Raw genomic sequence first — 18,745 nt, forward strand, 5'->3', positions numbered from 1 at the left:
TCTTTAAGATTTGGACAAAACAAATCACCTGAACATGAGTCTTGTTTTGGGCATTTATAGTTTTAACTATTCTGTAAAACTTCATACCTTGAATAATAAATAGTCAAAAAGAATATTATGAAAATAATATAATAATATCTTACCCAGGTTTTCTGTGTCACGTCTCGGATTTGGAATGACTCAAAAAGCTGATTCAGAGACACCAACAAAAAGTAAATGAACTGTGACAATAATTTTTAATAAAATAAGCTGTGACATTACAAACCAAATCTATCATGTAAATTAAAACAGTAATTACATGTGACTTCAGGTGACCAAAATCTGATTTATTTCATCTCTTCATATATCAAATAAAACCGGAATCTATGTCCTGCATCACTTAAAAACTTTAAAAAACACCACACATGAAGAAAAGTGCTTATTTTACTCACAGAGAGGAAACACTTTGATTTGCTCTGATAGAGGTTTGAGACGTCACCTCACAGTTTATCGCTGAAGAGTTGGAAGTTATTTTTTGGAAGTCTGTCACAGCACAAGATATTTGATGTTAGAGATAAAATATTGTTTCATTGAAGTAAAACACTGAAAAGCTGCGATAATCATCACAACATTAATTTAATCACTGCAGCTGCAGCTAAAGTAACAGGCTAACGCCAGACTGTGAATAAAGATGGAGAACACGACGGCTCCTGAAACCAGAGTGTCTCTATCACCCCCTGGTGTCTGGCTTCAGTAAAGGTCATAAACTCCTCCTCCTCCCTGTTAGCAGATGGGACATGGACCAAACAAAAAACATCAAAGAATAAGTGTTTGTCAAAGATGGTGCTCCAGATCACATCAGTCAGCTACCTGAAGAATAGATACACAGGTTACTCCCAGATCATACCCCAAGAGGACACCAGGGGTCATCACACATTAGCGTTAGCTTCAGTACCCCGTCAACTCGTCCTCAAACACATTCAAACTCCACAGAAAACAAATAAAACGGTAAACCCTTAATACACACAGTTATATGTGAAAATAGAGATCCTGGTTTTTTCTCTGGAGAACCTGGTTTTCGCTCTGGAGATCCTGGCTTTTTCTCTGGAGGAGCTGGTTTTCTTCCTGGAGGACCTGGTTTTCTTCCTGGAGGACCTGGTTTTCTTCCTGGAGGTCCTGGTTTTCTTCCTGGAGGACCTGGTTTTCTCCCCGGAGGACCTGGTTTTCTTCCTGGAGGTCCTGGTTTTCTTCCTGGAGGTCTTGGTTTTCTCCCCGGAGGTCCTGGTTTTCTTCCTGGGATATCTCGATTTCTCGCAGCAGGTTGATGATTCTTCCCTGATGGATCTTGAGATTTGTCTCAAAGATCCCGATGTCTGTCTGGACCATCATGATTTCTCCCTTGAGTTTTATGATTTCTCCCTGGAGGTCCAGTTTTTCTTGATAGAGGTCCTCTTTTTCTCCCAGGAGGATCTTGAATTCTCCCCGGAGTTCCTCTTTCATAGCACAGAGACTGTCAGTGTCCTTAGGCTCAACCATTTTTATTTCTCCTCTCTGTTAATACAAAATGCTGTATCAACTTACAGCTCTGAATAATTCACACAGCATATTCTGAGCTATGTCTATATTAGTATTAGTAGCAGTATCTCTAATCGCAGTAACTCGTTCTTCTTCTTCGTTTGGTTTATTGGCGAGTGACAACCATTACTACTGCTTTTATACAAATCATTCTACCTTTGAAGTGTAAATGCTTTGATGTCATCAATTTCCTTTAATAATGTAACATCCAAGGAACTTGGACCACAGCGTTGTTATGTGTGTCTCATTGCATTGCAGTAAAAAATGAATGGGAGTCAATGTCTCTCGCCCATTTAGAGCGAGAGGCGAGCTGGACTGGTTTTCAGCTACTGTTTGTGTAAACTGCTCTCAGAGCCACAAGTGGAGGTCGTCATACATGATGTTCAGATCAAGACGTAGGAAAACTTGTTAGCTTCACAGAGATGTCACATGAAAGCTATCAGAGCTAAACCTTTGGCTGAATCCAGTTTTTTAACTTTAGTTCTCTGGGCTCCCTCTCCATTGGGTCTAATCGCTCCCACGGTCCCATTTCTTAATTCTAAAGCTAATAGAAAAGCTATCTGTGTGTTCGGCAAAGTCTTGGGATTCTCACGGTGTCTTTATTTCACAGATAGGACTTATAGTTTTTGAATAATGGCACGTTGTTCGAGGGCTTTACTAGAGTGTAGCTTTCTCTTTTCCAGTGTGTTTAACCAGGAAAGATTCCTTTGATGTCTTAGATGTTGCGATCAACAGTTTAAGACAAAGTCTCACTGAGGACAAAAGACACTTTTCCAAGTACAAGTACTAAAACCTCATACTTGTACATATTTTACTACTTGTAATACAACTAGTTCTACTACAATAATGAATACTGCTGCTATTCCAAATACTTCAGGATTCCCTACTCTCTACTGAAGTAGAGTGAAGAGTCTCTCTCTCTCTCTCTCTCTCTCTCTCTTCTCTCTCTCCCTCCCTTCTCTCTGTCTCTCTCTCTCTGTCTGTTCTCTCTCTCTCTCTCTCTCTCTCTGTCTCTCTCTCTCTGTCTCTCTACTTCCTCTTGTGGAGCGGGTTTAGCCACGAAAAGCAAAAAGTGGGTCGACGAGGCTCCTCGCTGAGGGTGAAGGAGGAGGAGGAGGAGGAGGATGAAGAGGAGGAGGGAGGGCTGGTCTCAGCAGGACTCCTGGTCTCATCCTCCATCTGGAACAAAGCACATGTTTGTATATGAACGGCCATTTGTATAAAGTGACTGTTCTCATTTGGGTTAACCCTAACCCTAACCCAAACCACTTGAGGAGAAGCCGACACACAACGACCACAAACACACAATTAAATTACAAACAACTAAATATAGAAGCTGACGACAGAGAGACAGACAGCAGCTCACTATAGAGACGTGTCACAGAGACACAAGAAGAGACTCACGGTGAAGACAACGAGTCTCAGTCTGATCTCGTCTACACTTTGTTAAACGTGATGAATATTCATATAATACGATGCTGCAGGGCCTTTCTCGTTATGTATGGAACGATATATGAAGACAGGAGAAGCTTCACACTGATAATGTTTAAACACGACCATGAACTTAGCATCGAGCACAGGGGTTTGTTAGTGATGTTGAAATTAATATTGTACCGTTAAAATACAAACAACTTGTTAATAGATTCAATCCAACAGTTTAAATATTTTTCCTCTATTTACGTGTTAGTGATCCTGATGAAGCAAAACCTACAGAAGGGATTCACACCAAACCTGAAGGAGGCGTCAGGGAGGAAATGATTTAGACTGTACATGTGTTATTCCCTTTCAACTTATTTTTAGATATTGATACAGATTTATATTTTTCATACACTTTTTCATCTATAATTTTGCTTGTCTCCATCTGTGTGACAGGTTCTTTATAAATAAATTGCCTCACCTCGGTGTCTGTGATTTGTTGCTGATCCAAATAAAAATCTGTATCTAGTGAATCTGAATTTATGAAACTTTTGGATTCATGAGGTTTGAGTTCAGCTGAGTGATGCTCGAGTTGTTAATGACTGAACTGTAACTACACAGTTTCACCACAGGGTGTCAGCAGAGGCTGCCGACAGAGATGAAGCTGCACTAAACAAGTTAAGTTAAATTAAGTTTTATGTTATAAAGCTATTCATTTCTTTGTATTTATTTATTCCTCTTCATTTTCATTGGGGGAATTCAGTTTAATTCAAGTCAAAATACAAATGATGCAAGTTATTGTTATTATTATTATTGTTATTATTAATAATGTTATTAATATTAATGAGAAGCTAATTTTAAGAAGAAACACGGAGCACTTTCAGAATAAAAGGCTGGACGCTGACTTCCTGGTGCAGCAGGAAGGTGCAGGTGTACCTGAGCAGTGATGTGCCTCCTGCTGAGGTCATGTGCAAATGAAGCAGCCGATGTACGCCCACACGTTCTGAAGGATGAGCAGGAAGGCCAACAGGTAGAAGAGCAGAGTGACAGCCTGGGGGCAATACAGGGAAGAAGACAGGAAGAAATGAGGGGGGAGGAAAATGAAGGAAAGGATGACAAGAGGTGAGATGAAAAGATTGGCGGTGAAGGGAGGAAGGGACGGAGGGTGGAGCTATATTCTTTATTTGTTTTTCTATTTTCTATTTCATAGTTTTCCTTCATCCTTCACAACACAAACACAGAGCAAGAAGAAAGAGCTGGTGATGTTTCAGCAGCAAGTTTCAAACAGTGAATCTGCAAAACAGAAAGAGGAAATAACCAAGAAGGTGAGAGAAGAAGAAGAAGAAGAGGAGGAGGAGGAGGAGGAGGAGGAGGAGGAGGAGGAGGAGGAGAGAGGAGAAGGAGAAGAGGAGAAGAGGAGAGTGGAGAAGACGAGAAGAGGAGAAGAGGAGGAGGAGGAGGAAGGAGAAGGAGAGAGGAGAAGAGGAGAAGAGGGGAGAGGAGGAGAGGAGGAGAGTGGAGGAGAAGAGGAGAAGAGGAGAAGAGGGAGAGAGACGAGAAGAGGAGAAGAGGAGGAGAGGAGGAAGGAGAAGGAGAGAGGAGAAGAGGAGAAGAGGAGGAGAGGAGGAGAGGAGGAGAGTGGAGGAGAGGAGGAGAGTGGAGGAGAAGAGGAGAAGAGGAGGAGGAGGAGGAAGGAGAAGGAGAAGGAGAGAGGAGAAGAAGAGGAGAAGAGGAGGAGAGGAGGAGAGGAGGAGAGTGGAGGTGCAGCCACGTCAGCAGGCAGGTGAAGAGTGTGACAGCCTGGTCGGTGATGGTAACCATGGTGACAGTGAAACCAGACGACACTGACCTGGGGGGAAACACAGGACGTTAATTTCTCTTCTCTTTCATCCAAACTCGCTTGAATCTTCTTGCTGTTCTCTCCATCCTCAGCAAACCCTGAACCACCTGGGTCTTCCTCCATCGTTCTTCTTGTCCTCTCCTCAGACTTTTCCTCCCTGGTCTCCACATCGTCCCTCAGCTCCTCACATCTGTCACCCGACCAGACGCCTCCTGTTCCCATCCTCTCAGCTTCAGAAGGACTCAGCCTCTTTTCTTTCAGCTGTGAAGCCTCTTTCAGACCTGAGGTATCTCCTCCACTCTGCTCTGTGTCCTCCGTCCTTCCATCTCCCAGCTTCCCTGAACTCGTCTCCTCTGCTGATCGGGACAATACATGTCTAAGATTTAAACTTCCCTCCTTCAGGCAGAAACCTTCACCCTCAGTCTCAGGTCCACACCCTGACACCTTCTCATCGCCCTCCTCCACGAATCCAGCTTCTCCTGCTCTCCGCTGCTCGGGGGGAAAAGTTATCAAAGCTCTGTGAAACTCAGCGAGCGTCTCATGTGACTGTGATTCATCAGCAGGAGGCAGGAGAGGACAACCTGGAGACTGAGAGGAGAGAGGGAGCAGCTGATGGTCACACAGGAGCTGAGACTCGTCCCGGCTCTGTGGACGTGGGGGCTGGACCTGGAGGTCAGAGGTGGTATGAAGGTCAGAAGACGCCTGGAGGTCAGAGGTGGTATGAAGGTCAGATGCCACCTGGAGGTCAGAGGTGGTATGAAGGTCAGAAGACGCCTGGAGGTCAGAGGTGGTATGAAGGTCAGATGACGCCTGGAGGTCAGAGGTGGTATGACGGTCAGACGCCACCTGGACGCCACCCTGAGCCTGAGTCTGGAGAGAGCCCCCTGCTGGTTGTGTTGAGCACATCATCATCATCTGTTTGCACCAGCTGGGGTTAAACCCAGTATCTTCTCCATCAGTCACCTTCTGTTCTTCTTCTTCTTCTTCTTCTTCTTCTTCTTCTTCTTCTTCTTCTTCTTCTTCTTCTTCTTCTGGTTTCCCCTCCGTCTCTCTCTGTTTCGTCCAGTCACCTGTGACACTGCCTGCCCCCCCCCCCTCACACTGATTCATGGAGGACAGATAAAGGAGTTCAGACCATTTGACATCTTTGTTTGTTAACAGGATGATCACCAGAGAACCTGCTGTCATGTGGGTCAAGAGAGAATTTAATGTTGGTGCAGATCCAGGATTTTTCTTTTGGTCACTTTCGATTTCTCATAAAAAGTGTGATACTGAATTTAAACGAGGTCTCATAAGGAGACTGTTGGACCAGAGAAGGGAGAGAGTGATATTAAAGTTCAGATTTAGATTTGACATAAAAAGATAAATGTTTTATGCATTTTGCTTCATGAAATCAATGTCATTTAATAAATGTTTAAATAAAAGTACTTTTACTTGAGTAACATTTTAGGGGCACAGCTTACAATTAATCAATTAATCTTCCAATAATGTTTTCAATTCATTATTTTGTTTGTAGAATTTAACAAAATAGTGCATTTTGGGTCAGAACTTAAAAATATTAAAACAATTTGGATTTAAAACTTGAAATTTTGTATTTTTAGTAATTTAAATGTTTGTCTTATTCTTGCATAAGTCTGCAGAAAAGTATAAAAACTATAAACAAATGAAGAAATAGAAAGTGAACTCGCTGTTTGCAGACAGGTTTAATTCTGTGAGATGTTTAAAACATCTTCTAGTGGCTGAAGCTCTGAATGATGAATTGTACACATGTATTTTGTACTGTACCTGTTGTGTGCTCATTCCCTCCCATTCACAGATGGTTGTGTCTTTAATGGAGTCGGGAGCTGCACCTCCCTCGTCTCTCTCCTCCTCCTCCTCCTCCTCCTCCTCCTTCTTGTTGATCCGACCTGATTCTCCATCGTTCTCTTCAGCGTCGTCAGGCTGCGGCTGCAGGTCGGCCCCTGCAGGTTCCTCACGGCCTCTCAGCAGCTCTGGATCTGGAGCTGGTTCCTCTGGTGGTGATGTCGTCTCTTTAACTGCTTCTGCTCCAGATTCCAGGTTCTGGACGGACGGCTCCTGATGGGGCTTTAGTTCAGAAAGTTCTCTGGGTTCCTCTGGTTCCACATCTGGTTCTTCAGGAACATCCTCCACAGCTGAAAACAAAGAACCTGCTGAGACTGAGCGTGTGAGATCTTTGTCCTCTGGATGTGATGTTTGAGTCATTTCTGTATTTTGAGTGTTTCTGTGTGTTTCTGTGTCCCAGTCCTGATTTCTTACCTTTCATAAAGTCGATGCTCCTCAGAGCTCGCTCCTGTCGGATGAAGTTAAATTCGTACGGGCTCAGATTCTCGTAACCTGGCTTCAGGGTCTCGGTCGGACAGGAGCTGGTCGCTGTCACCACCCTGAGGCCGGAGGGAACGTCAGGGAGGGAACATGAACAGGAGAGGAGAGATCAAATCTAAAAACTACAGGCAGACGAAGGATTTAATCAGCTAATATAAAAGGTTTTTTATTTCTTGTCACAAAGACACAACACTCACTCTGTGATGAGCGCTCTGGAATTCTGAAGGAAGAAAGAAGAAGTGATCACTTCACAGTTTTCATATCTTCACATTGATTCATATTTTATATGAAAATGAGAAATAATTAGATCATCTTATTTAATATATTCTTATATGTTCATATCTGTAATTCTCTTTCTAACTGATTTGTGTGAGTGCAGACGTGAGGATTGCTTCTTCACTAAAGGAATTTGGTACAAGAGAAGCTGAAAGGCATCATGATCACTGGGATACTACACTTCCCATGATGCAACAGGTCTGGCATCGCTTCACTAGACCCCCTGCGTGTTTTATATAAACCGACTGAAGCACTGAGCAGTGAAGCTGCTGAGCTGTTTGTCTTTAGAACGTCACAGATCCTCCTCTGAACTCATCTGACTCAGCCTGACTCTGATCTGTGTTCTCACAGACGTTTGGATGTGTTCATCTGGACGGACACTGGTCTTTACTTCACCTGGACAAACGCAGCCGTGTCCGGCTCGTCCGTGCCGCTCGCTGCTCTCTCCATCAGTTTGGCATTGGCCTCCACGCTGTCCCCATAGCAACGCACCAAAGCCTGGGCGTGGCCCGTCTTCTCCTCCTGCTCGGAGCTGATTTGCTGAGTCATCGCCTACAAGTGATAACGATGACTATATATACACTTTATGGTAGTTATATTATATATAAGTGCAGAGCAGGTCTGACCTTGTGTCTCTCTCCCAGGATGGACTTCATTCGGTCGAACTTGTCACAGACGCTCTGTTTCTGAGCAGAACAGTTCTGCTGTGAGAGAAAAGTGAAGAGCGCAGATGTAAAATATCATCTGCTGCATTGAAAACAGTCATTTATGAAACTAATTCAATGTATGAAACTGCAAATAGGTTTTCATAAGGAGACTGTTTGAGCAGAGAGGAGAGAGAGGGACGTCACAGCTCAGATTTAGATTTGACATTAAAAGATAAAGTTATTTGATGCATTTTGTTTAAGAAAATCAGTGTCATTCAATAAAGTGGAACAATTTAACCAAATGTCTCATTGAAGAAAATATATGAGAAAAGTATAAATCTGAATTTGTTTATCTGACTTTTAATGATTTCCTCTCGTGTGTATCATCTCATGACATCATGACCTTTTTGTATAGTCAATATTGAAATGACCTTAAAGTGCTACACCAATAAAATACCAGAATACCTCAGGAGTATTTCCGGCTGCAGTGAGAGATGAGATCTCACCTCTGTGTTTCTGCAGGTTTCCTCCAGCTCGTCGATCAAAGCCTGGATTCTGTCGTTCACCGTCACCAGAGAACTGACTCCTTCCCTCAGCTCGTCCTGACAAACACAAGCAAGATGACACAAGTGGATTTTGAATCAATAAACTTTTCTTCCATGTTGTTGGTTTGATGTTCTTCACCGACCTTGTGCTGCTGGTAGACGTCGGTCAGAGGAGCCACCTCACACGACTGATGAGCCCCGAACACTTTGCAGAGGGAGCAGGTGGGAACCCGACAGCTGAGGCAGTAGATGTTCACCTTCTCGCCCTCGTGGGCCGAACACGTCAGCTGAGCAGGAGGCGGAGGAGGCGGGGGGGGACTGGACAGAGATTCACACTCAACACTTCAAAATGGAAATTACACGTTAACAGGGAGGAAAAGGTCTGAAATCCTCCAACATCGGCTCAGACATCATTTCTGCTGCGTTTCCACCTCAGGAACCAGGGCTCATTGACCAATTATAGGAAAACCAGGTGGAGCCGAACCTGCGGCCGCCTTCACCGCCAAAGAGCTGAGGAACCTGTGGGTGGAGCCTGCAGCGCTGAAGATCCCTGATTGGTTGAGTACTACAGTGTTTTATTATCAATGTTGAAATCAAATCAAATCAATTCTTCGTTAAGGATTTCGGGTGAATCTTTAAAATAATTCTGACCTTTGAGAGGATTTATTGCAGGACTGTTTCAGTGAAATGTTCCTAATAAACTGAGTATATGTGACATCACTGTCACCTCGTGGCGTTGCTGGTGCTGTTGCTGACTTCCTGTTTGTAGACGTCGATGATGTTCTCCACCAGCAGGTTTCTCTGAAGGCTGTAGACGCCGTGGCGATCCAGCACGACCTCGTGTCTGCAGGACGGACAGCGGAAGCGGCCGCTGTTCACCGTCATGGTGGTTCGAGCCTGGAACAGCGAGGGCTGGAACAGACGGCAACAAGGACAACATCAGAAATATCAAGTTTCTATCTGCTGGGTTTCTCCGTCTGCGTTTCAACACCCAACAGCTGGAGTTGGTTGTCATACAACACAGGTGCATGCTGGGATTTCAGTAATTCAGAGCTTCAAACTATGAACTGATCTATTTCTGTCATTTGTTTTGGGATCTTAAAGCGTTTAAAATGCCACCACACTGTTTCAGTGAGGTAAAAAGAAAATCAGCCTGGAGATTAAACGTCAGTGTGGACGCAGCAGAGAACCGATCAGAGAACTGAGAGCTGGGAGATAAAGAAGCAGAGAAAGACGGGAGAGAGTTGGATGGAAGGTCGAGGAGTGAAGGTCCTGAAATAGCAGCTGTAATAAGCCTCAGCTGCTGCTGGGATGAGGATCAGAGACACAACGAGTCCGAGTCACGTCCCTCACGCTCGTTACAAACACTGAACTCATGTGAAAAGGATTCAACGTCCATTCACCAGGTTTCTGCAGGAATCACTTTTTAACACCAATTTCTAAATTTCATTCTTCATAATCATATCGTTTGAAACGAGAAGGAAAAACCTGAGGTGGAAAGATTTTTTTAGATATTATATCAGTTTATATCTTAAATCCTTCATCCATTCATTCTATTTGGAAATGGATGAATGAAGCAGTGAACTGAAAATAATGAGTTCTTCTGAATGAACTCAAGTCCCTGCTGCTGTAGCAGGTGTGAATCAGATCGGTTCGGATCATCCACTGGAAAATAAGACGACGCGTCTCCACCTCCTCAAATTCTCCCAAAAAGATGCCAAGACATCTCAGGTAGCAACGCGGCCATCTTTCTGAGCGGCTCCTCGCCGGTGCGACTGTGACGTGTGGAAATGGAGACGACGGCACTGAGACCAACTTAGAAACACGATGTTTACTCCGAGTGGACCTGAGCTTCATTTGAGAGATATTTTTAGTGAATGCATAAACACATGCAAATGAGCCAACAACTGTGAACAAAGATTTGACGACTCCGATACGGGCGCTGCCATCTTGTGGTGATGATGTCATTTGGAGGCGGAGTCTGTGCGGTGGTGATCTTGGAGCCGTGAGGTCGAGGTCCCGTCGACACATGCGTCGTCCATCTTTATTTACACTCTATGTTTCTGACTGAAACACAATCCAGTGTCATAAAGATCCTGCTTTTAGCTCAGAACCATAAATCATCCCAAAGCTGGAAGAAAAAGTAAATATGAAAGATTTCTGTAAATGAAATCTACTTAGTTTAAACCTTTTCAATTGTTCATCTGAGGAGATGAAGTGTTTCCAGGAGCTGCAGCAGCTTCGTCCTGTTGCATGTTCACTTTAAGAGAATCTGCAGAAAGCTTCTCTGAAGCTCAGCGAACATGAGCAGGCGATAAAAACTGGTTCCAACACAGGACCGAGCGCTGAAGGTGAAGAAACGGATTCTTGGAGAGAGCGTCACGAGTTTACCAGGAAACCAGCAGAGACTCTGGGAAGTTTCTGATCCCAGTAACTGTAAAACTGAAACTTTCCAAAAAACACAACCTGATGAGCTCAGCTGCTCAACGTGTGGCTCGACGTCGAGCAGACTCCGGAGCAGATTGAAACATGAGTCAAGAAAGAAGTTCAACCTGTTTCTTTAACATCGTGAGATCTGACGTTTTATTGTCCTAACGATGATTTTACTGAGAAATCACAACAAATCACAAAACTGGGAATAATTCATGAATCTGGATGAAAAACTCTGACGTTAGTATTAATGAGCTGAACTGAATCTTTTCTGTTCAACTGTTGAATTACTGTGAATATGATGTAAAGGGTGTCTACACAGGTAGTAGGTAGTACACACACACACACACACACACACACACACACACACACACACACTAACAAAGGCTGTTCGGGTCATGACAGCTGTTTTTTTTGTCTATGAGCAAACCAGTTAAACATCCGCACATCCCATTATAGACTCTGATAATCCACTGCACACACACACACACACACACACACACACACACACACACACACACACACACACACACTCAGCACGTGCACGTTGGGAGTCCCACCTGGTACAGCTCGTTGGCACACTTCCTGCACAGGTTGTGCTGACAGGGCAGAATCACCACTGGCTTGTTGAACAGCTCCAGGCAGATGGGACAGATCAGCTGTTTCTCCAGAGTCGCCAGCGCCGCCTCCCCCTCTGCTCCTCCGCCGCTCTGCAGGACGCTCAGGTCTACAGACATGGCTGCACCTCATCCACCTGGGGACTGACAGGAGGAAGTGAGTCTGTAGGAAGAGGAGGAAGTGAGTCTGTAGGAAGAGGAGGTCAGTGAGTCTGTAGGAAGAGGAGGTCAGTGAGTCTGTAGGAAGAGGAGGTCAGTGAGTCTGTAGGAAGAGGAGGTCAGTGAGTCTGTAGGAAGGAGGAAGTGAGTCTGTAGGAAAGGAAGGAGAATGATTGTAGGAAGAGGAGGAAGTGAGTCTGTAGGAAGAGGAGGTCAGTGAGTCTGTAGGAAGAGGAGGTCAGTGAGTCTGTAGGAAGAGGAGGTCAGTGAGTCTGTAGGAAGAGGAGGTCAGTGAGTCTGTAGGAAGAGGAGGTCAGTGAGTCTGTAGGAAGAGGAGGTCAGTGAGTCTGTAGGGAGAGGAGGTCAGTGAGTCTGTAGGAAGAGGAGGTCAGTGAGTCTGTAGGAAGAGGAAGTCAGTGAGTCTGTAGGAAGAGGAGGTCAGTGAGTCTGTAGGGAGAGGAGGTCAGTGAGTCTGTAAGAAGAGGAGGTCAGTGAGTCTGTAAGAAGAGGTCAGTGAGTCTGTAGGAAGAGTGGGAGTCTGTAGGAAGAGGAGGTCAGTGAGTCTGTAGGAAGAGGAGGTCAGTGAGTCTGTAGGAAGAGGAAGTCAGTGAGTCTGTAGGAAGAGGAGGTCAGTGAGTCTGTAGGAAGAGGAAGTCAGTGAGTCTGTAGGAAGAGGAGGTCAGTGAGTCTGTAGGAAGAGGAGGTCAGTGAGTCTGTAGGAAGAGGAGGTCAGTGAGTCTGTAGGAGAGGAGGTCAGTGAGTCTGTAAGAAGAGGAGGTCAGTGAGTCTGTGAAGAGGTCAGTGAGTCTGTAGGAAGAGGAGGTCAGTGAGTCTGTAGGGAGAGGAGGTCAGTGAGTCTGTAGGAAGAGAGGTCAGTGAGTCAGAGGAGGTCAGTGAGTCTGTAGAGAGTCAGTGAGTTGAGTCTGGAAGAGGAGGTCAGTGAGTCTGTAGGAAGAGGAGGTCAGTGAGTCTGCAGGAAGAGAGGTCAGTGAGTCTGTAAGAAGAGGAGGTCAGTGAGTCTGTAGAAGAGTGGAAGAGGTCAGTGAGTCTGTAGGAAGAGGAGGTCAGTGAGTCTGTAGGAAGAGGAAGTCAGTGAGTCTGTAGGAAGAGGAAGTCAGTGAGTCTGTAGGAAGAGGAAGTCAGTGAGTCTGTAGGAAGAGGAAGTCAGTGAGTCTGTAGGAAGAGGAGGTCAGTGAGTCTGTAGGAAGAGGAAGTCAGTGAGTCTGTGAAGGAAGGAGTGGAAGTCAGTGAGTCTGTAGGAAGAGGAGGTCAGTGAGTCTGTAGGAAGAGGAGGTCAGTGAGTCTGTAGGAAGAGGAGGTCAGTGAGTCTGTAGGAAGAGGAGGTCAGTGAGTCTGTAGGAAGAGGAGGTCAGTGAGTCTGTAGGAAGAGGAAGTCAGTGAGTCTGTAGGAAGAAAAGGAAGAGGTCAGTGAGTCTGTAGGAAAGGAGGTCAGTGAGTCTGTAGGAAGGAGTCAGTGAGTCTGTAGGAAGAGGAGGTCAGTGAGTCTGTAGGAAGAGGAGGTCAGTGAGTCTGTAGGAAGAGGAAGTCAGTGAGTCTGTAGGAAGAGGAGGTCAGTGAGTCTGTAGGAAGAGGAAGTCAGTGAGTCTGTAGGAAGAGGAAGTCAGTGAGTCTGTAGGAGAGAGGAGGTCAGTGAGTCTGTAGGAAGAGGAGGTCAGTGAGTCTGTAGGAAGAGGAAGTCAGTGAGTCTGTAGGAAGAGGAGGTCAGTGAGTCTGTAGGAAGAGGAAGTCAGTGAGTCTGTAGGAAGAGGAGGTCAGTGAGTCTGTAGGAAGAGGAGGTCATGGAAGAGGAGGTCAGTGAGTCTGTAGAGAAGTCAGGAGTCTGTAGAGAAGTCAGTGAGTCTGTAGGAAGAGGAGGTCAGTGAGTCTGTAGGAAGAGGAAGTCAGTGAGTCTGTAGGAAGAGGAGGCCAGTGAGTCTGTAGGAAGAGGAGGTCAGTGCTGTAGGAAGAGGTCAGTGAGTCTGGAAGTGGTCTGGAAAGTGAGTCAGCAGTGAGTCTGTAGGAAGAGGAGGTCAGTGAGTCTGTAGGAAGAGGAGGTCAGTGAGTCTGTAGGAAGAGGAGGTCAGTGAGTCTGTAGGAGAGGAGGTCAGTGAGTCTGTAGGAAGAGGAGTGTGAGTCTGGAAAGGAAGTCAGTGAGTCTGTAGGAAGAGGAGGTCAGTGAGTCTGTAGGAAGAGGAAGTCAGTGAGTCTGTAGGAAGAGGAAGTCAGTGAGTCTGTAGGAAGAGGAGGTCAGTGAGTCTGTAGGAAGAGGAAGTCAGTGAGTCTGTAGGAAGAGGAGGTCAGTGAGTCTGTAAGAAGAGGAGTAGAAGAGGAAGTTAGTGAGTGAAAGGTCAGTCTGAGAAAGTTGAGTCTGAAGAGGTCAGTGAGTCTGTAGGAAGAGGAAGTCAGTGAGTCTGTAGGAAGAGGAGGTCAGTGAGTCTGTAGGAAGAGGAAGTCAGTGAGTCTGTAGGAAGAGGAGGTCAGTGAGTCTGTAGGAAGAGGAAGTCAGTGAGTCTGTTAGTGTTAGAAGAGGAAGTCAGTGAGTCTGTAGGAAGAGAAGTCAGTGAGTCTGAGAAGAGTCAGTGTCTTAGAAGGAAGTCGTGAGTCTGTAGGAAGAGGAGGTCAGTGAGTCTGTAGGAAGAGGAAGTCAGTGAGTCTGTAGGAAGAGGAGGTCAGTGAGTCTGTAGGAAGAGGAAGTCAGTGAGTCTGTAAGAAGAGGTCAGTGAGTCTGTAGGAAGAGGAAGTCAGTGAGTCTGTAAGAAGAGGAGGTCAGTGAGTCTGTAGGAAGAGGAAGTCAGTGAGTCTGTAGGAAGAGGAAGTCAGTGAGTCTGTAGAAGAGGTCAGTGAGTCTGTAGGAAGAGGAAGTCAGTGAGTCTGTAGGAAGAGGTCAGTGAGTCTGTAGGAAGAGGAAGTCAGTGAGTCTGTAGGAAGAGGTCAGTGAGCTTAGGAAGAGGAGTCAGTGAGTCTGTGGAAGAAGTCAGTGAGTCTGTAGGATGTCCAGTGAAGAGAAGTCAGTGAGTCTGTTGTTGAAGAGGAAGTCAGTGAGTCTGTAGGAAGAGGTCAGTGAGTCTGTAGGAAGAGGAAGTCAGTGAGTCTGTAAGAAGAGGTCAGTGAGTCTGTAGGAAGAGGAAGTCAGTGAGTCTGTAGGAAGAGGAAGTCAGTGAGTCTGTAGGAAGAGGAAGTCAGTGAGTCTGTAGGAAGAGGAAGTCAGTGAGTCTGTAGGAAGAGGAAGTCAGTGTAGGAAGAGGAAGTCAGTGAGTCTGTAGGAAGAGGTCAGTGAGTCTGTAGGAAGAGGAAGTCAGTGAGTCTGTAAGAAGAGGAAGTCAGTGAGTCTGTAGGAAGAGGAAGTCAGTGAGTCTGTAGGAAGAGGAAGTCAGTGAGTCTGTTAGTGTTAGAAGAGGAAGTCAGTGAGTCTGTAGGAAGAGGAAGTCAGTGAGTCTGTAAGAAGAGGAGGTCAGTGAGTCTGTCAGTGTTAGAAGAGGTTAGTGAGTCTGTAAGAAGAGGAAGTCAGTGAGTCTGTTGTGTTAGAAGAGGAAGTCCGTGAGTCTGTAGGAAGAGGAAGTCAGTGAGTCTGTAAGAAGAGGTCAGTGAGTCTGTAGGAAGAGGACGTCAGTGAGTCTGTAGGAAGAGGAGGTCAGTGAGTCTGTAGGAAGAGGAGTCAGTGAGTCTGTAGGAAGAGGAGGTCAGTGAGTCTGTAGGAAGAGGAAGTCAGTGAGTCTGTGAAGAGTTGAGTCTGTAGGAAGAGGAGGTCAGTGAGTCTGTAGGAAGAGGAAGTCAGTGAGTCTGTAGGAAGAGGAAGTCAGTGAGTCTGTAGGAAGAGGAGGTCAGTGAGTCTGTAGGAAGAGGAAGTCAGTGAGTCTGTAAGAAGAGGTCAGTGAGTCTGTAGGAAGAGGAAGTCAGTGAGTCTGTAAGAAGAGGAGGTCAGTGAGTCTGTAGGAAGAGGAAGTCAGTGAGTCTGTAGGAAGAGGAAGTCAGTGAGTCTGTGAAGATAGTCTTAAGAAGTGTGTGAAAAGTCAGTGAGTCTGTAGGAAGAGGAAGTCAGTGAGTCTGTAGGAAGAGGAAGTCAGTGAGTCTGGAAGAAGAGGTCAGTGAGTCTGTAGGAAGAGGAAGTCAGTGAGTCTGTAGGAAGAGGTCAGTGAGTCTGTAGGAAGAGGAAGTCAGTGAGTCTGTAGGAAGAGGTCAGTGAGTCTGTAGGAAGAGGAAGTCAGTGAGTCTCTGTTGAAAGGAAGTCATGAGTCTTAGAAGGTCTAAGAGGAAGTCAGTGAGTCTGTAGGAAGAGGAAGTCAGTGAGTCTGTTAGTGTTAGAAGAGGAAGTCAGTGAGTCTGTTAGTGTTAGAAGAGGAAGTCAGTGAGTCTGTAGGAAGAGGTCAGTGAGTCTGTAGGAAGAGGAAGTCAGTGAGTCTGTAGGAAGAGGTCAGTGAGTCTGTAGGAAGAGGAAGTCAGTGAGTCTGTAAGAAGAGGAAGTCAGTGAGTCTGTAGGAAGAGGAAGTCAGTGAGTCTGTAGGAAGAGGAAGTCAGTGAGTCTGTAGGAAGAGGAAGTCAGTGTAGGAAGAGGAAGTCAGTGAGTCTGTAGGAAGAGGTCAGTGAGTCTGTAGGAAGAGGAAGTCAGTGAGTCTGTAAGAAGAGGAAGTCAGTGAGTCTGTAGGAAGAGGAAGTCAGTGGGTCTGTAAGAAGAGGAAGTCAGTGAGTCTGTCAGTGTTAGAAGAGGAAGTCAGTGAGTCTGTAGTTAGAAGAGGAAGTCAGTGAGTCTGTAAGAAGAGGAGGTCAGTGAGTCTGTAAGAAGAGAAGTCAGTGAGTCTGTCAGTGTTAGAAGAGGAAGTTAGTGAGTCTGTTAGTGTTAGAAGAGGAAGTCAGTGAGTCTGTAAGGGTGCTGTTAGTGTTAGAAGAGGAAGTCCGTGAGTCTGTAGGAAGAGGAAGTCAGTGAGTCTGTAAGAAGAGGTCAGTGAGTCTGTAGGAAGAGGAAGTCAGTGAGTCTGTAGGAAGAGGAGGTCAGTGAGTCTGTAGGAAGAGGAAGTCAGTGAGTCTGTAGGAAGAGGAGGTCAGTGAGTCTGTAGAAGAGGAAGTCAGTGAGTCTGTAAGAAGAGGTCAGTGAGTCTTAGGAAGAGGAAGTCAGTGAGTCTGTAAGAAGAGGAGGTCAGTGAGTCTGTAGGAAGAGGAAGTCAGTGAGTCTGTAGGAAGAGGAAGTCAGTGAGTCTGTAAGAAGAGGTCAGTGAGTCTGTAGGAAGAGGAAGTCAGTGAGTCTGTAGGAAGAGGTCAGTGAGTCTGTAGGAAGAGGAGCAGTGAGTCTGTAGAAGAGGTCAGTGAGTCTGTAGGAAGAGGAAGTCAGTGAGTCTGTAGGAAGAGGAAGTCAGTGAGTCTGTAGGAAGAGGAAGTCAGTGAGTCTGTAGGAAGAGGAAGTCAGTGAGTCTGTAAGAAGAGGTCAGTGAGTCTGTAGGAAGAGGAAGTCAGTGAGTCTGTAGGAAGAGGTCAGTGAGTCTGTAGGAAGAGGAAGTCAGTGAGTCTGTAGGAAGAGGTCAGTGAGTCTGTAGGAAGAGGAAGTCAGTGAGTCTGTCAGTGTTAGAAGAGGAAGTCAGTGAGTCTGTAGGAAGAGGAAGTCAGTGAGTCTGTAGGAAGAGGAAGTCAGTGAGTCTGTCAGTGCTGCAGTATATATATATATATATATATACATAGTGTTTCATTCAGGTCTGCTTCAACACTACAGAATGGACGATTAAAGCACGTTCAGCTGCTCACGCTGTTTATTAAATTTGTCATAACTTCACACGCTTCTAGCCAGATGCTTCTCACGAGTGTCACACTCTAAACGGTCCGTGTGGAAACAAACACCATATAACAATACTAACAATGCTATGGTTACATAATAACTGCATTATGCTGTCAGCAAATCCTCTCATCCTCATTATGTTCATGTTTTCTGATCCTTTAAAATCCAGTTTTTGCTTTGACATCACATTAAAGCTTTAAAGATGAAAAATCATCTGATTCAACAGCAACTAACAATGACACAAATACAATCTGTATTATCTCATGAATACAGACATTATACAGAAATATCATCATATAAACAGTAGCTCCATGTTCTGTGACGTCATCTGAAACTCAACCTTCACTAATATTGAAAAATACAGTTCTGCAGATTAAAACAACACAAACTCTCAAAGAGTCTGGTTTCATATACAACAACTGAAATAATGATTACTGACCGTCCTCTGCTGTCTGTGGTTCCGTCTGTCGTCACTTTGATTTGTCTTTGACTGAAGAAATGTGGCTGAACTTTTCTTTCCAATGAAATCAAACTAACCACACGTGAGACACCTGTGGGTTCTTCCTCCTTCAGAGGAGCTGAGCTGCAGTTTAACTGGTATTTGGTTTAATTTGGGTTTTGCATGACGCTGCACACTGAAGTGTCACAAACCCCCGAGTGGCTCAGACATCAGCTGTCAGCAGCAAGTGAAGCTGAGACACTGAAGAAACGTCTCAGTGAGAAAAACCACTGATACAACATCTGTCAGTTCAGGTGGAGACGTCCAAGACCGAGTTTCATGTTTGAAGAAGAGAAATGAAGCTTCTTCTTCTTCTTCTCCTCCTGTGACGTCCTCAATGAATCTGCATGAGGCATGTCTCTCTCTCTCTGTCCTCCTCCCTCGCTCATCCAGCTCTCACTCCATTTCTCCTTTTTGTACACAAGTGGTGACTCGGAGGTTTGTTTGTTCGCAGCTTCTTCGCCATCCACAGCCGTGTGTGTGTGTGTGTGTGTGTGTGTGTGTAACAGTAGAGAGAGCACAGCCCAGCATGGTCTTAATCTGTCCACATACCAGCCACTGCCTGATATGGAGTGAGTGTGTGTGTGTGTGTGTGTGGGGGGGGGATCATTTCAGCAGCACTGAAAATTGATACGCAAACTCTCACCTCACCAGGCCC

The 18,745-nt window shown here is 45.4% G+C and overlaps 2 protein-coding genes across 6 annotated transcripts; both read right to left on the bottom strand.

Moving 5' to 3' along the window:
* Positions 1–208: 208 nt before the first annotated feature.
* trim101 (tripartite motif containing 101) lies at positions 209–18,600 on the bottom strand. Of its 5 annotated transcripts, none has more exons than XM_047340222.1 (12): positions 18,028–18,600; positions 11,612–11,831; positions 9,349–9,533; positions 8,765–8,939; positions 8,583–8,678; positions 8,056–8,130; positions 7,826–7,981; positions 7,351–7,373; positions 7,088–7,212; positions 6,596–6,978; positions 3,907–4,021; positions 209–2,733 (listed from the first exon to the last, which is right to left on the bottom strand). In XM_047340222.1, the coding sequence occupies exons 2-11, from the start codon at positions 11,786–11,788 to the stop codon at positions 3,935–3,937; spliced, it is 1,482 nt and encodes a 493-aa protein (XP_047196178.1). In that variant the 5' UTR covers positions 11,789–11,831; positions 18,028–18,600; the 3' UTR covers positions 209–2,733; positions 3,907–3,934. The 5 variants fall into 5 exon arrangements, with proteins under 5 accessions (XP_047196178.1, XP_047196177.1, XP_047196176.1 ...); XM_047340221.1 differs by having other exon boundaries at positions 8,056–8,133; positions 11,612–11,805; positions 18,028–18,599; XM_047340220.1 differs by having other exon boundaries at positions 8,056–8,133; positions 11,612–11,812; positions 18,028–18,599.
* LOC118111566 (gelsolin-related protein of 125 kDa-like) lies at positions 4,695–5,998 on the bottom strand. The gene is made up of 2 exons (XM_035160252.2): positions 4,918–5,998; positions 4,695–4,819 (listed from the first exon to the last, which is right to left on the bottom strand). Exons 1-2 carry the CDS (start codon positions 5,996–5,998, stop codon positions 4,743–4,745), a joined length of 1,158 nt encoding a protein of 385 aa, XP_035016143.2. The 3' UTR covers positions 4,695–4,742.
* Positions 18,601–18,745: the final 145 nt, after the last annotated feature.

Source organism: Hippoglossus stenolepis, chromosome 6, assembly GCF_022539355.2.
Source record: "Hippoglossus stenolepis isolate QCI-W04-F060 chromosome 6, HSTE1.2, whole genome shotgun sequence".
NCBI lineage: Eukaryota > Metazoa > Chordata > Actinopteri > Pleuronectiformes > Pleuronectidae > Hippoglossus > Hippoglossus stenolepis.